Genomic DNA, 14812 nt, shown 5'->3' with positions numbered 1-14812 from the left:
TAATATGTCCGTACCCAACATGTATCAGGTGTTAAGACTGAGGTGGAATGGGGATTCCTGAACAACTGAATGAAACTCTTGATAATCAGACTGTGGGGAGCAGATCACAAACTGAAAATCTTCAAAGTTCTGCAGTAAGTTACCTAAATCAGTACCTCAGGTATTCAGTAAAGATCAAAAAAAAAAAAAAAGCCTTCTACAGGGAAAGTATTTTCTTCCTTTGTTCAAAATCAGTAATTACACCCCCATAATGGCCCCTCTGATGAAGATGCAGAAGTAATAGATGGAGAAGAAGAAATTAGTTAGGCACACACAGTAGTCACAGCAGTTCCCATCTCAGCTGTAACAATAGCACAGGAACTAATGCAGTGGCTCCTGGAAGCAATGTATTCATAGCAACAAGGCCTGTAGCTCCTTGTACTTTTTTTTTTCTCCATTACACCATTCAGATGCTTCGTTTTTGGCACTGCTCTGTACCGAGTGTATTCCTTCGCAGGGATGGCGCCGGACTCTGGCTGCCTCTTAAAGAAGTGGAGACAGGGAATGTCCAAAAGGATTCTCGTATGGACAGCATGACTTCTGCATCAGCACGCTGGATGGGGCTGAGGTTTGCCTGCAAGGGTCATCTGTTTACAGATGAATTCTGCTCTTGCTCAAGCCATTGTAAAACAGTTTTAACTCTGTTTACATCAGTTCTATAAGAGAAGAGAAGGAATTTAAGCAAGAAATTAGGCCCATGTATTCCTGTGACGTGTTTCAGGGAGTGAGGTTTGGGTCAGGATGCTGCTTCTTGTTCTAACAGAAACAGTGTTTTAACAGGAATGTTAATTTTGGAGAATGATCTGCCTGTGGCATGTTTGTCTTGGCACAAAAAAAATGCAAGGAAAAAATATTACATGAAGCCGTGTAGGAGCACCTTGGCTGTCTGTGACAGTGGGCAAGTCCAGGCTGCTCTCTGTTTCTGAGTTCATCTTGGGGATGTTCTCTTGATTTTGCCATCCTGGGGAGCCTCTTTGGAACAAGGGTTCTCTCACCCTTTCAAGTCTTGCATCTGTATTCTGAGATTTAATGAGAGCAATGGAAAATCTACTTGCAGCCTTAGTGTACAACATGCAGTGAGGGAGGCTCTTATTTAAATATGAGGAGCAGGCATGAAATGTATGCCCCGTGGACGCAGAATATAAGTGTTTGGTCCCTGGTGAGCACTTCAGACAGACATTGTCTCCCTGAGCATTTCTGTAACGGCAAAATAGTTTTGCAAGTGGTATTAATAAGCATAAAAATGTATTCTGAAGCTCATGGTGTGAAATGGGCATTAAGCCGTGCAAAATACTTTCTGCCCCGTTTTTCTAAGGTTGGGTCTGTTCATCCTGTTCTTCCACACACACAATCCTAGAATAGCCCGGGTCAGAGCTGCCTGGAGGCTTCTTGACTCTCCTGTTACATAGTGCGGCTTATCTGGAATGCCTGATAAAGTATGTGACAATGGGAAATCCTTAGACCTGGTGATAAAAGTTTCCTTTGCTGTTGAGACTGATCCTCTTGAACTCGTAAGTCATGAACTTGGTCACTTCAGAAAGTGCCACTCTCTGCCAGTGGCAGAGTTTCCTGGCTGACTAAATCTTGGGCTTCTAGCAAGCAGGAAGTCTTCTTCATAAAGTGGGTTCTCACTATCTGACCAAAATAAGTGCTACCATAAGGACTTACCAAAATAAGTGTGTCAAAATAAGTGCTGTGTAATTACTGACAAAAGAAATGAGATGCTCTTGTGAAGATTAGGCTTGGACATATTCTTGTATTAGAGACATGCACTGCTGTGTGGATTAAACATCTGCATTTTATATCCCTCTCTATTCCCCAATCTGGGAGTCCGTATTTAGGGATTAAAACAGTCTGTACAGAATTTCCTGGAATTTAGCTAAATAAGACACAGTCTTACTGCACAGAATATTTCATAATGCTTACGCCTACTTGAATAAAAGTCTAAAAAGAAATGAAGTTGTACTATTGCCCATTTAGGTTTTCCTAATAAATTGGCATGTCTGATTTTATCTTCTGTCTCATTTTGAATTGGAAGCAGATACCCAAAGAAGTGGCTGACATTCTTAATGCCCCCAGTGACGGTGAAGATTTTACGGGTTTCCAGAATGATGCTCCTGTGCAGACATTGTTATCAGAGGACAGATGTGGTAGCTTTGATTCCCTGCAATCAGGCAAAAAGGTAGGAACAGATTTAGATGGCTCAGTTGATCTCATTTGGTACACTAGTATTTCTTTGAGCCTATTTTAAGGCTGCTCAAGCCATAACTTACCACAAAACCCCAAAACTGCAGTCCTCCTATTAAATATAAATGAGCTTTCTATCCTTTTTAGGATTTGGTTACTTTTTAAGACTTTTTCATAATATAGACAGGAAAATGGGTTTCATTAGAAGGTAAAATTAAGTAAAATAGGTATCTGTAACTCTTTAATACAGTATTTAAGAGGGAAAGAAAATGATCATCCAGAGATAGCCTGCAGTGGGTACGTAGCCTAAGGATAAATGCGTGTCAAGAAGTGATTTCTGTGTGAATCCCTGCAGATGGACAGGTAGTATTTCTTTCAGAAATTCATATCCACCTATTGCTGTTTCTGCATTAAAATAGCTGTTCTAGTTGTGGTGACCCACAGAAAAAAAATAGTTCTTACTCTGATTGTGAATTTGCTAATTCTGGTATTGTATTAATGAAATAGCTGATAATGATCTAGTGTTTTTATGATTTTTTTTTTTAGTTTGAGTTGATTACAGGAAGAAAAGAGAAATGCTACTCTGTTTTGGCTTTCCTAAAATTTTCTCTTCCATCCTTTTGAAGTTTATGGGCTGTAGAGAGAGATGGGCTGATGTGCTAAGTGGTGTCTGTGTTGGTTATGTCCTAGCCAGGGTTTGCCATCCTGTTAATAACCAAGTTGAAAGGACTTTACGTTTTTAGCCCCCAGGTCACTACTTGGTAAAGAGTCGCTGAAGACGAGGAAGATGATTAGTGTTGGTAAAGGAAAGGAGTGGAATGAGGCTTGTGTGGCATCATTTACTTGCCAAGTCCCCATCACAAGGATGCCATCACAAGGATGTGGAAGTCTTTTTTTGTTTGTTTTTGAGTAGACCTGCAGGCTGTGATCTGGAGAAAGGTAGTCACTAAGATAAAGTGAAATATCCTGGACTTTAAATCACTTTTGTAATCTTGGTGCTAGGCAGTGGTACCAGTAACTGCAGGAAACCAGGAGGCAGGCTGCTGTATTCCTGGGCTTGCATGGAGCGTGAGGAATGGTGAGCGTGGGGATGGTGGTGGGACAGGCCTCGCGCAGGAGCCAGAGCTGCTGCCTCTGCCAGGTGACTGCGGGCAGGTTGCAGTAGCTCCCTGGGCTTTGGCCTCCAGTTTGTAAAGCAGGGGTTGATAACGGCCTCTTCTGCATTTCATCAGAGGACTTTAAAATCCTCTGATGAAAAACACTTTGTAAGAGCTAGGTGCTGTTAGTTAGTATGTGGTGCTGGGAAAACTGCAGTGTTTCCTGCCCACAAATGAAAGTTGTCCAGAACTTACAGCAGGCACAGAGAGCCTTCCTTATCGCTTCTGTGTGTCCCTTAGGCTCTGAATTATTTTAACTTCCCAGCAGTATTGATCTTAAGTCCTTTGCCACTATGTGGTAAAGACCACTTTTTTTTTTTTTTTTCCCCTGGGTCCCATCCTGTATGATGCCAAGTAAAACTGTTGCTTTGAAAGACCATGAGTCCATGTTCTGCAGGAAAACAAAAGGCTTGGTGTGAAAGAGCAAAATGATGGGAAGTTAAGGGAAAAAAAAATGCAGTGATTAGAAAGCCAGGCACTTATTTTACAGGGCAGTGAATGGCATGTTACTGTGGACAAAAAAGGTGCCTCAGTTCTTACCTGGCTGTGGATGCATGAGTGCTTTTACAGCTCTCAACTTCTGCATGTCTGTTTTTTGTCAGGACTTTCTGCAGTCCTGTCCCTGTAATCACCACACTAGTGTCCAAGTTTCAGAGGCTTCTCCTAGAAAAGCTCCTAGAGCTAATCCTGATGATTATTTTACCATGCACAGACCGTTCCTTGTAGGTGTAGCATAGCACAGCTCTAGGTTTACTGCTTTCAGTCACTTTAGCTAAGGAACAACTTATGTTTTATTTTTTCCTCCCCCCTCTAACCATCAGTGTGAAATTTCATGAAAACACAAAATGCATAAAAACTTCGGTTTCCCTCCAAGAAATGCAATTTAACTTTAAAGTAACTTCCCTATTGTGTTTGTTCCTTTCTCAAGCAGCTGCACTGCAGCTATCAACAAAAGAATAAAGTAATTTTGCTTAGGGAAAACTCATTCCAATTACCCATAATAATTTGTACATGTTTTAAGTGCAAAGAAACAGCATATGCAGTAGCTCCCCCTCCTATTCCCCTGTAAGTTTTTCCACTCATCTATTGTATCTGTTTGCACCAGATATTATCTTAAAGTAAAGAAGTCTGTAATTAAAGTCAGAAAAGGGAGGAAATTGAAAGGAGAAATAAAGATATTTAGCAAGTGCCTCCTGTGAAAGGTCACTTCTGTATCTTGCGTGGGAGGAAGAAATAGCACAGGAAAATTGGGGAAACAAACTTATCTTAAGTAAATGTTGCTGACTTTCAAAAGGCAGGTGTGGTATTAACATGTGTATGTTACTGCCATTAACAAGTCTTTCAGAGGACTAATAGGGACAATTAGACAGATTCTCTAATACTGATTCAAATTAAAAGTATGGAAATGAATTTCTGATTTAGTAAACGCATTGTTTTTGTGAAGAAAACACTGTATTTATGCCTTATCGGTATGCAATGTGTGCGCCCTGAAAAGGGTTTTGATGGGACTGATTTTTTTTTCAGGGAATTACTTTTTTTTTTTTTCTTATTAGTCTGTATGAGAGAAGTTTGATATATGTCTAGTCTAGAATATCTTTGAATGATAAAAGGATGTGTGCGCCCTGAAAAGGGTTTTGATGGGACTGATTTTTTTTCAGGGAATTACTTTTTTTTTTTTTTCTTATTAGTCTGTATGAGAGAAGTTTGATATATGTCTAGTCTAGAATATCTTTGAATGATAAAAGGATAAACCACAACACTTAGGCAGAGATTTTGAACATATTTTGAGAGGAAGGTTTTTAATTTGCATGTTCGAAGCTCTTTTGTTTTGTGTTGGTGTCTTTTACTTTAGAACAGTATGAGAGTGAACAGACTCCATCTCCAAGAGCTACTAGTGCTTCTGCAGAAAGCTCAGAGAAGAACTTTGTTTCTGTCTTTAATTTTAAAAAGGAGGGCTCTTTCTTACTGTGATTTGTGTATGGATTTCCTTTTTATTTTTTTTTCTCCCATATCTAGAAGAAACAAACCAAAAGGCATCCTGATAGTTTACAAAAAAATAAGGTAATTTATCTTATTGGATAGTGAGGAAGAAGAGATGAAGAAAAATGTTTCTCTTATGAGAAGAAGCTCAGTGAATATCTTGTGCTCAAAATGACAAAAATCCTATTGATTTAAAATAACTTGATCATGGAATTCTAGATGTTTCCTATTCTGTTTTCTTTTGTCCAATTTTGCCTGTTAAATGTTTTCATGGAACCTGCCCTCTAGCTGCTATTTGTGTAAATCTTAGAGTCTTTTTATTTTGACTGTACATGACTAGTTGGTATATCCCAGTCCCTCACAGCTACGGGTCGGTGTTTCCACAGGATGTTCGGCTTCAGCCCAGATACCTTACTGAAGAGCTGCAGAGGATTTTCACTGAAGACACAGACTCTGAAACTGAAGTTTTCGCAGGTTTTCCTTCAAATGAGGTGGATGTGAACAAAAAACGAGTTCTGGTAAAGGAAGTGGTATTACAGTACCACCTATGCACGTGCTCACCTCTGAATGCATATGTTGACTTTTATTTTTCCCTGTCTCCTCTGTGTAAACATGATATTCTAGTAGTCTAGTTTCTGATAAACTATGATGTTCATTATTCATGCTGAAGAAAAATATGTACTGTATGAAAAGGGAAACTTAATTTAACATAGTATGTTGTATTGGAAGTGAGGGCATTTCCCCATGCTTGTAGCATTAAGGACTGACAGTGCTAGGCAAGATTGCTGTCTAGAACTAGTGATTGAAAAACAACTTTTTCTTGTGTCACAGTTGGTAATATAACATGAAACTATTTCTGCCTGTAGACAGCAGAGTCAGATTTGAGTGATGAAGAACGTGGTAATTTATTGGCTAGCGAGGAAGAAGAGGAGGAAGAGGAGAAGAAAGTTTCTCCCAAGAGAAGAAGCTTTGGTCTTCGTGTTGCATTTCAGTTTCCCAGCAGAAAGTCTTCTGAAAAAAAAGTGCCTGAACCAGATTTTTGTAAGTTACCTTTTAAGGACAATAAAGACCTCGCACCTCTTTCCAATGAAAGAAGTCCCAAGCGATGGCACAAACTAGAGGGATCTGCTTCAGAATCTGAAGAAGACATTAAAGAAACAGATGAAGAAAATTCCAGTGCTCTGCTTAAAAGAGCTATGAATATTAAAGAAAATAAAGCTATGGTAAGACTTAGAAAGAATATTTTGTTTCTGGTGTCTGCATGTGAATACTTAGCTTCACTGTATTTGAATTTTGGGGTGCTCGCGGATGATGTGCTGGGATTTTCAGGAAAACCTCATGGTGGTTTGGGATGAATTCTTGCCCTAGGAATGCCCAGAGGACTGTCAGCACTCAGGTGTTTACCTCTAAAATAGCCTCAAGTAGAAACAGCCAGCTCAAGTTTGAGAGAAAAAAAAAAAAAAAAAAAGAATTGAACATCTTGTGTGTGGTTGTGAATACAGATACCCAAGTCCTATATTCAGAACATGCCAAAAAAAAAAAAGGACCTCTTGTATGCTTCTTAGTGTCACAATAGCATTTCTAATTTCCATTTGTGGCTGAGAGATCTATTGTAGTTACTAATTGCAAATACTGCTAAGAAATAAGGATTGTACATGAAACTTTTCATCTGTGTGAGGTGTGATGTTCACAGTAATACTTCACTATCTAGTTAGTTGAGGTATGTGTACCTGGGGGAGGAGAGAGAAACTAATTATCACCTAGTACCTTTTCCATCTCTTGTCCAGAATTCCTCCAGCTCTCTCTGTTAACACACTGCTGTGCAAACCCAGCTTCAGTTTGAGTCCTGAGTTGATCCTTCAGTTTTAGATATACTGGCTTGCAGTTCCCAAAACTTGCTTTAGTTGTGTATTTATTTCTAATCTGTCTTATTTTCTCACTACTGCTGTGCTATTCTTGCTTCTCCTCCTTCTTCAGCCATTATGAAATTCATTAGTGTCCTAGTTACCGTACTGTATAGACATTAAATATATCTTAAGTGCTACACTGAACTAGTAACTGAGAAATGCTGTATCCAGCTTTTAATCTCATGGTCGCTGTGGCTCTCTGCGAGACAACTGCTAGCCAGGTTCACCTCTGCTATTGCTTGGTTTTCTGAAGGAAACCTCATCCTGGTTTTCTAGAATGAGTCCCATTGTTTTGGACCTGTCAGTCACTCTTCTCTTAAGAGGCAAAGGTGCATTTGGGTCTCCCATGTGGGACAGCAGAATCTTCCTGCCAAATGGCTTGTGGTGCTGCCTACACTGTGGCTGGGGAAATGACCTGAGCAGAGGACTTTGCAGGTGAGTGTGCACATGTCCCTGTGTGTACATGCACCTAGAGGGGACTCTCAGCAGTTGGTGTTAGGCGTTGTTGATTGGGGTTTGCAGCATTTGTGAAATAAGCAGCAGGTCTTTTGCTGGAAGAAAAAGAAACTCCTTGTCTTCCTTACCAGAGACCTCTGCAAATTACAAGCAAAGTGAGCCTTATTTAAATGAAGTGACTACAGAAAGGTTTCATGCATTTCATGCACTGAGATTTAATCTATTTAGAAATAATTCTGAGTGCCTGTGAGAGGATGATGTGTATCAAATATTTTGAAGTTTGCAGTGAGTTTTCAATACAATATTACTGTTCATTTCAGCTTGCCCAGCTATTAGCAGAACTGAATTCCATACCTGACTTATTTCCAGTGAAAACACCCACCTCGACTCCTTCGGTAAGTCTCTATGACACACTACTGATGACAGATATTTTCGCTAAACTTTTTTATTATTATGCTTACTGATGAAACGCCTTTACCAAATTTGTTCTGGTTTTATATAATTTTGGTCACTTTATTTGTACGGTCTTGCTATCCACCAATATTTAAGTACCAACAATTTTATGATAATGGAGATTTATAAGATACTTATATCAAGATAAAGAATGAGATCAGATGCTGCTTTATCACTTTTTCCCCAGAATGACTTCTGAGATGCTAGAGAGATGTCTGTGTATGTGACAATGAGGGAGTTAACAGATGAGTAGTTGCTTTCCTTTGTGTTTAGATCCTGTTAATTCTCTCTCATTTGCTTTTCTTATAAAATCCACATTTCCCATTACAGCTACGATGACAAAATTCAACCAGTCTAACATAAAAACTGGGGTGATACTATAGTCACTTTGATCACCTTTTTGTGGTTTGAAGCCGAGTACCCCCAGCCACTGTAGGCTTACCTTAGAATAGTATCAATCCACTAGTGTTGTGAACTGAAGATATTTGAGATAGTCATACCTTTACTAAAGCCATGTTGTAAAACTGTTTCTGTGATAATTGTCATGTGGAAACAAATTTTACAGTCTTTAAGAGGCCGAAACCTTGATAGCTGTTGTTAAATGCTTATTACAGAATATTAAATATTCTTTTAATATGTAAATTTTATTTTTATTTAATATCTTTATTTGAAGAGAGGTGAGGGAAGCAGGTATACACTAATTACCTCTTCTGCTTGATTTTTGACTTCTAGCACATCTCCCTGTAACATGAAAGTTGGTATCTTTCATTCTTTTTAAGGAGAGTATGGCAGCAAGCAGTGTTACATTCTGCATCTTGTTTATGTTGTCGCGTTTAATATGGTCACATTTCTATAGATGTCTTTATGGTAGGTGGCCGTGCAGTTCTCTTATGTCAATTCAGTCATGTACAATGGACAGGTGTGATGATAGTAAGAGGATACCTTGTGCCTTCCAGGAATGTGGGTGGCCCATGCATGACCTTTTCAATTTAAATATATAAACTAAAATAAATTAGAGCTTGAGTTACTCCTTGAAGATGTATTCAGATTGTAGACAAGTCTGAACTGCTAAAGATCTTGAACTGCTGAAGAACAGTGAGGGCTTCCATCCTAAAATGCCTGCTGTGAAATTTTTGCACTGTTTAGTGATGTTAATTGGTAAAGAATTTGACTGCGAATGTGGTGGTCTTAAAGGAACAAAAACGTATGTAGGGAAAAATTCTTAAGTATGCTACAAATTGCAGAGGTTTGGCTTAGCAAATAATGAGTGGAAGAAGAACAAATTGAACCAGAATTCTACAATTGTCAGGCAGCTATTTTGAGATAATTGTTGGTGTTTAACATCACAAACATTTGTTTCCCTTTTTTTCCTGTCTTTTTCTATATTTTTCCATCTCTAGAAACAGAAGAAAATCCCAAGGAGGACATTTACTGAAGGCCAGATAGAGCGTCGCATGAACCCAACCAGAAATGCTCGTCCTCCAGAGAAATTTGCCTTGGAAAAATTTAGTGTGTCTGCTTCCAAATTTGCAGAACACTTCCATAGCTACAGACAGCAAAACCTCTTGAAGAAAAGACTCAGTGTGGTATTTGCCCAACTTTAATATCTCCAGAAATCAATGATTAGGAAGTATCCATTTAAATTTTGGTCCAACATGTAGAGCAGGCATCCCATTTTACAGAAAGTTGATGAGAATCTGTGTTTTGGTATTAGCTACAGAAGATGTGATATTGCAGGATTTTTTTGTCTCCTTTTTCATCCGTTAGCTGGGCTCTGTTTGTGAACACTGTGTTACCCAAATGCAACAAGGCAGCTTGCTCATTTTGTAGCATTTATTTATCACTGAAAATGGTTAGAGCTAATACTGTGTGAGGCCTCAGAGTGGCAGTGCCGGGTGCTGGTGGTGGTAAAAGGACAGATCTTTCTTTGGGTCAAGGAAAAGCTAGCCAGAATCCTCCGGAGACAGCAGAGGGAGGATAGGGAGGAGTTACATAGCTGAACTTTGCGTGATTAAGGGAGTCTGTACCAGCCAACTGCCGACACACTGGTCAGACAATCAAAGTTTTAGATTTTATTCTCCTGCCTCCCCCTGCTTATTTTTTTTAAATCACCTTTTGATACATTCTGTTGTATCTCCTGAATTCTTCCTTCCTTTGGCCAATGATGGTTTTTTTGCCTGATTATTATTTATTGTGTAGTCTTTATGAGGAAGATTCTTAAGTTTCTACCTGTGCATCGTTGATGTTGACTGATCCCAGGACTGATCCTAGTCCTGCTAATGGGAATAGCCGAAGCATTACAGAGGGAACTTGGCTGTTAAACAGTAGAGTAGCAGTGGTGGGGAACCTGGTCTGGTAAATGGAGAGAAACAACTGATTCAAGGTCAAATAAGGTGTTAAGAAGAAAGTAGGAGGAAAGCTAAAAATCAGATGTGTACATGAAGTTTGAAATCTGGGAAGTGTGGATCACCTGTGTATCAGAGTCAAAGAGAAAAATATTGGAAGAGAAAAAGAGCACTTAACAGTGTGGGGAAGACTTTTTTTTTTTTTTCCCAAGTAGGGAAAAGGATAATAAGAAAGGCCTGGGTATGGCAGCGTAGCCCAAAATTTCCTTAAGTTTTTTTTTGTATGATATGAGAGAATGTCATTAGAGAAATTGGGATAGGGATTGTGGGAATAGAAGTAGCAAGGAGATAATTATGGGAAAGAAGAACTTACAATCAGAATAAATAATAAACACAGTAGAGAAAGAGTTGAGGAGGAGAGGGAGAGAAAGAGGTGGTAATGATTTTGATGGAAACCTAGCTCCGTTCCCTGTTCTTCCATTGGTCTCTGTAGTTTGCCCCCTCTAGCCTGCCTGTCTATTCTAAAGGAAAGAATTTGTCACCCAGTGTGGTGACAGTCTTCGTGCCACCAGACAAAGGTGTTGAGATGAGTTTGTTTAGCAGGGGGATTGTGGCGTGCGCAAAAGGAGGAGGTCATCAAAGTACTCGTCTTGCCGTCCTGTAGAGGATATTACTGCGGAAGAGTTGGACAACGTTGCAATCACTGTTAAAGACAAAATCTATGATAAAGTTATAGTAAGTGGCTGTTACTTCCTTTATGCTGTCCATCCATTTTAAAGTATTTTTGAGTTCACCTGGTGCTTGCTGAAAGATGTGGCTTCCCGGGGTTCCTGAGAGCACAGCCCTGCATCGTCACGCTGTGCAAATGCAGCTTGAAGGCTTTGCTGGGCTTCTGTGGGCTTGTCCTTGCTGGTTTCTACCAGCACCATTTTACAGTCCCCCTCCACCCCCCATCCTTTCTGGCTCTGCAAGGCACTGCTGAGACCAAATCTTTCCTGCCACAGAGCTATTAAGTGTAAATGGATATAGCTATGACTCACCGCTGATAAGAGTTGAAGTCCCATTTATCTTTCATTCTCACATCACATAAATAACTGTTGCTGTGGTTGTACCATTAAATAATACTGAGTCCTGCTGCTTCTTGTATCCCGCAAAATGACATTTTTGTAAGGGTTGGTTAGTTTCCAAAACTCTTGAAACTCTTCCTCCTCTCCCTCACCTGATTTGGCTATTATTAATGATCATAAAGATCTGGATGAGTTTCTTATTATACATTTCATGCCTCATTATACTTGCAGAGATGAGTCACAAGCTCATTTTCTGACTAGTTTGAGCTTTCTTTTTCCCTTGGAGCAAGGAAGGGAACAGAACAGAACAGAAGGCTCATATAGTTTATGAGACTCCAAAGCAACTGAGGACAGGCACTGTCTCTAAAATCCCTAGCATATCTCCACATACTATATAATTGATCGTAATAACAGCAGCTACATTTTGTTAGCAGTTTTTGCATTGCTTGGTTTGAACTGAAGCTTGTGCTTTGCTGTTAGCAGAGAAAGGTATAGTAGGAGACTTCTACAACAAGCATTTAAGATGTCTTTCATAAATATGTATTTCTCCTCCTGTACAACTTTAGGGTAGTACTTGCCACCAGTGTCGACAAAAGACAATTGATACAAAGACAATCTGTCGTAATGAGGGCTGTGGAGGTGTAAGGGGACAGTTCTGTGGCCCTTGTCTTCGAAATCGATACGGTGAAGATGTGAAATCAGCACTGGTGGATCCCGTAAGTATCGTTTCTTTGGCCTGGAAGGACAATATACTGGATGTGGTTTTGTTAGTAAGCTGTGATGAGTGTAAAGCTGTGATAACTGGTGTTCACTTTTCTTGCGATAAGATGCTACATACATAGTACTGTTAGGACTAACACTGCTCTTGGAACTCGAGTGGAATTCCCGGCACGGAGAAGGAATAGCTACTGTCCTGCAGGGTGGGCTTTTAGCCCCTCCACGTGCGCCTTCCAACAGCCAGGAAGCGCACGGCTGTAGCCTGCGGAGGGCCGTCTCGGGAGTCCTTCGCTTGGGCAGGTGGCTCTCCCAGCAGATCTGATGAAACTTGCACGTGTGGGTGCCCGTCTCTTTTTGGAAAGTTCACCAGCATAGGAAGTATCTATCATTAGGCAGTATTACAGACGCTTTTAGTCTGTTTTAAAAACTGAGCAGATCGTTCAATGAGCCAGCGTCGACCGAGTAAGAAATATTCAGTCAGACAGGCTAGAACGTGGTCACTTCTTTAATCCTGCAGAAATTTGAAAGCATAACAATTTTGGTTGGCTCTCTGATTCTGGCTTTTAAAATCTTGCCCTGAATAACGAAGTGGCAAGGAAGCCATACACATGCCTGTTTGGGTAATGTGAAGGAGAATATAAACCTTCTCGTGACTTGTCCTTACCTCCCCTTTCAGGACTGGATCTGTCCTCCGTGTCGTGGGATCTGTAACTGCAGCTACTGCCGCCGGCGCGATGGCCGCTGCGCCACGGGAATGCTCATTCACTTGGCAAAGTTCTGTGGCTACGACAACGTGAAGGAGTACCTTGAAAGGTGAGGGCTTCACCCCGTGGTCCTCCTGCGAGCCGCAGCCTCCCTCGGAAACTACGACCCGAACTCGAGTTGGGCTCTCGAAATGTTTCTGTCAAATATAGTTAGTGAGTACGAGCGTCTCGTAGCTTGTCATTCTAAAATAGCTTTACAGAAGTTGAAAGCCCTTGAGTTACTGTATGACATTAAACCTAGTATGAGGCTTGGTCTCTGACAGCAGATAACTCTGTATAAGATGTTTCACTGCTTGGGAGTCTCGCTGGTCGTTGAGTATGGGTGGTTTTACTTTAATAAGAAATAGTCACTTTTTAAACTTCAAACCAATACGATACTTGTGCTAGCTTATTTTTGAATATACATCCCTTTAAATAATGCTTGTGACTTACATGGCCTCAGGCAGATCCTTCAGATTACTTCTAGGCTGAAATCAACCCCCACAAAGTGAGTCATAGTCTCTGCATAAACAGCTAATTTACTTTAGAAAATGAAATGTTCTTCCATGTCTTGAAATCAGTATTGATTGCCTCAGGCTTATAGTGGTGGTGGCTTGGAAACTGTCATATTCAAACGTGGAAATACTCTTTTTTGAGTTTCCTAAAAGCACTAACTATGTTTTCTCATGTGTCTTCTAGTTTACAAAAACAACTGGCGGATAACAACTGAGAACACTGCACTCAAGCTGCGCCTGCAAACAGTTAATATGTAGACAAGTTCTGACTTTTGAAAGGTTATTACTGTGTTTTGTATAAGATAGATTTGTAGGGTATAGTATATGCATTTTGGCATTTAGAATCTTTTCTATTGGTTGGTCTTACACAGAAGATCTCAGGAAAACGTCTCAGTAGAGAAATCTACCTGCAGTACATTCATTTATGCACAGACCTGTACATTGAGTGGAATAGCACTCTTGAATCTTGAGTGGTTAACTTCTAATGTGGCCACACAGCTACGTGATGGAGACTTTTGTAGATTTGAGCAATATTTTTATTTATGTGAAAATATGCAGCAAGGGTGTTTAACAACTACCCAGAAAGTATACCCCCTCTTTAAAACAACAACAAACAAACAAAAACTTTGTAGCCCAGACTTGAGCATAAAGATTCAATTTTCCAATCCTTGCTTTCAGCACCTGTCCCTCCACCCCTTAGTTCATGGGCCTTGTCCCTACAAAGAAGGGACACTTTCATCTGAATGCCATTATATTCCAGCCAAAGCTAATGCAGCCTGCTAGCAGGAGGATATTATTCTTCTTTATTCCAAAGTGCAATTAACCACTAAAACATGAAAGTGGAAGAGTGTTTTTTTTGTATTTAAAAAAAAAAAAGTTTTATATAAAAAAGGAAAATTCATCCCAATAAAGAAAAAGGATTGCTCACCAGCATTTTCTATGTCAGTGCATCTGCTGCCCGAGCCAGCCATCTTAGAGTAACCATACCTGGTTTAAATCAAACAAATTCCAGACTTTTTAAAGATATAATTCTTGCTTGGATATTGCTTTTAAAATGTACGACCAAATTTTCAGACAGCTTTGTTTAAATGCAACATGCTTGTATTGCAGTCTGATTATGTTAACATTCATGTAGGATACTTTTATGTAGAAAGAATAAAGAATAATCAAGAGAAACATTTGCAAGATCATTTGCATTGCAGCTCAATAATTCTTATATGCAGAAATACCTGCACACAACACTGAA

At 39.8% G+C, this 14812-nt stretch overlaps 1 protein-coding gene across 2 annotated transcripts; it reads left to right on the top strand.

The window, feature by feature from the left end:
• Window positions 1–2016: 2016 nt before the first annotated feature.
• On the top strand, window positions 2017–14105 carry CDCA7L (cell division cycle associated 7 like). 2 transcript variants are annotated; one of them, XM_088519693.1, is made up of 9 exons: window positions 2017–2221; window positions 5750–5881; window positions 6230–6586; window positions 8047–8121; window positions 9580–9765; window positions 11128–11259; window positions 12158–12307; window positions 12985–13121; window positions 13751–14105. In XM_088519693.1, exons 1-9 carry the CDS (start codon window positions 2039–2041, stop codon window positions 13779–13781), a joined length of 1383 nt encoding a protein of 460 aa, XP_088375819.1. In that variant the 5' UTR covers window positions 2017–2038; the 3' UTR covers window positions 13782–14105. The 2 variants fall into 2 exon arrangements, with proteins under 2 accessions (XP_088375819.1, XP_010223205.2); XM_010224903.2 differs by having other exon boundaries at window positions 11125–11259.
• The last annotated feature ends 707 nt before the right edge of the window (window positions 14106–14812 follow it).

Source organism: Tinamus guttatus, unplaced genomic scaffold (assembly GCF_059628265.1).
Source record: "Tinamus guttatus ecotype Peru unplaced genomic scaffold, ASM5962826v1 Tinamus_guttatus_pri_ptg000067l, whole genome shotgun sequence".
In the NCBI taxonomy this organism is placed as follows: domain Eukaryota; kingdom Metazoa; phylum Chordata; class Aves; order Tinamiformes; family Tinamidae; genus Tinamus; species Tinamus guttatus.
This window is presented reverse-complemented; position numbering and strand designations above follow the sequence as displayed.

Excerpts from the sequence above, each read along its gene's own strand:
- CDCA7L (XM_010224903.2), top strand. The coding sequence starts at position 2,039 with ATGTCTGATTTTATCTTCTGTCTCATTTTGAATTGGAAGCAGATACCC. Across the intron at positions 8,122-9,579 it reads CACCCACCTCGACTCCTTCG|AAACAGAAGAAAATCCCAAG; the intron begins GTAAGTCTCTAT and ends TTCCATCTCTAG. Across the intron at positions 11,260-12,157 it reads AAATCTATGATAAAGTTATA|GGTAGTACTTGCCACCAGTG; the intron begins GTAAGTGGCTGT and ends GTACAACTTTAG.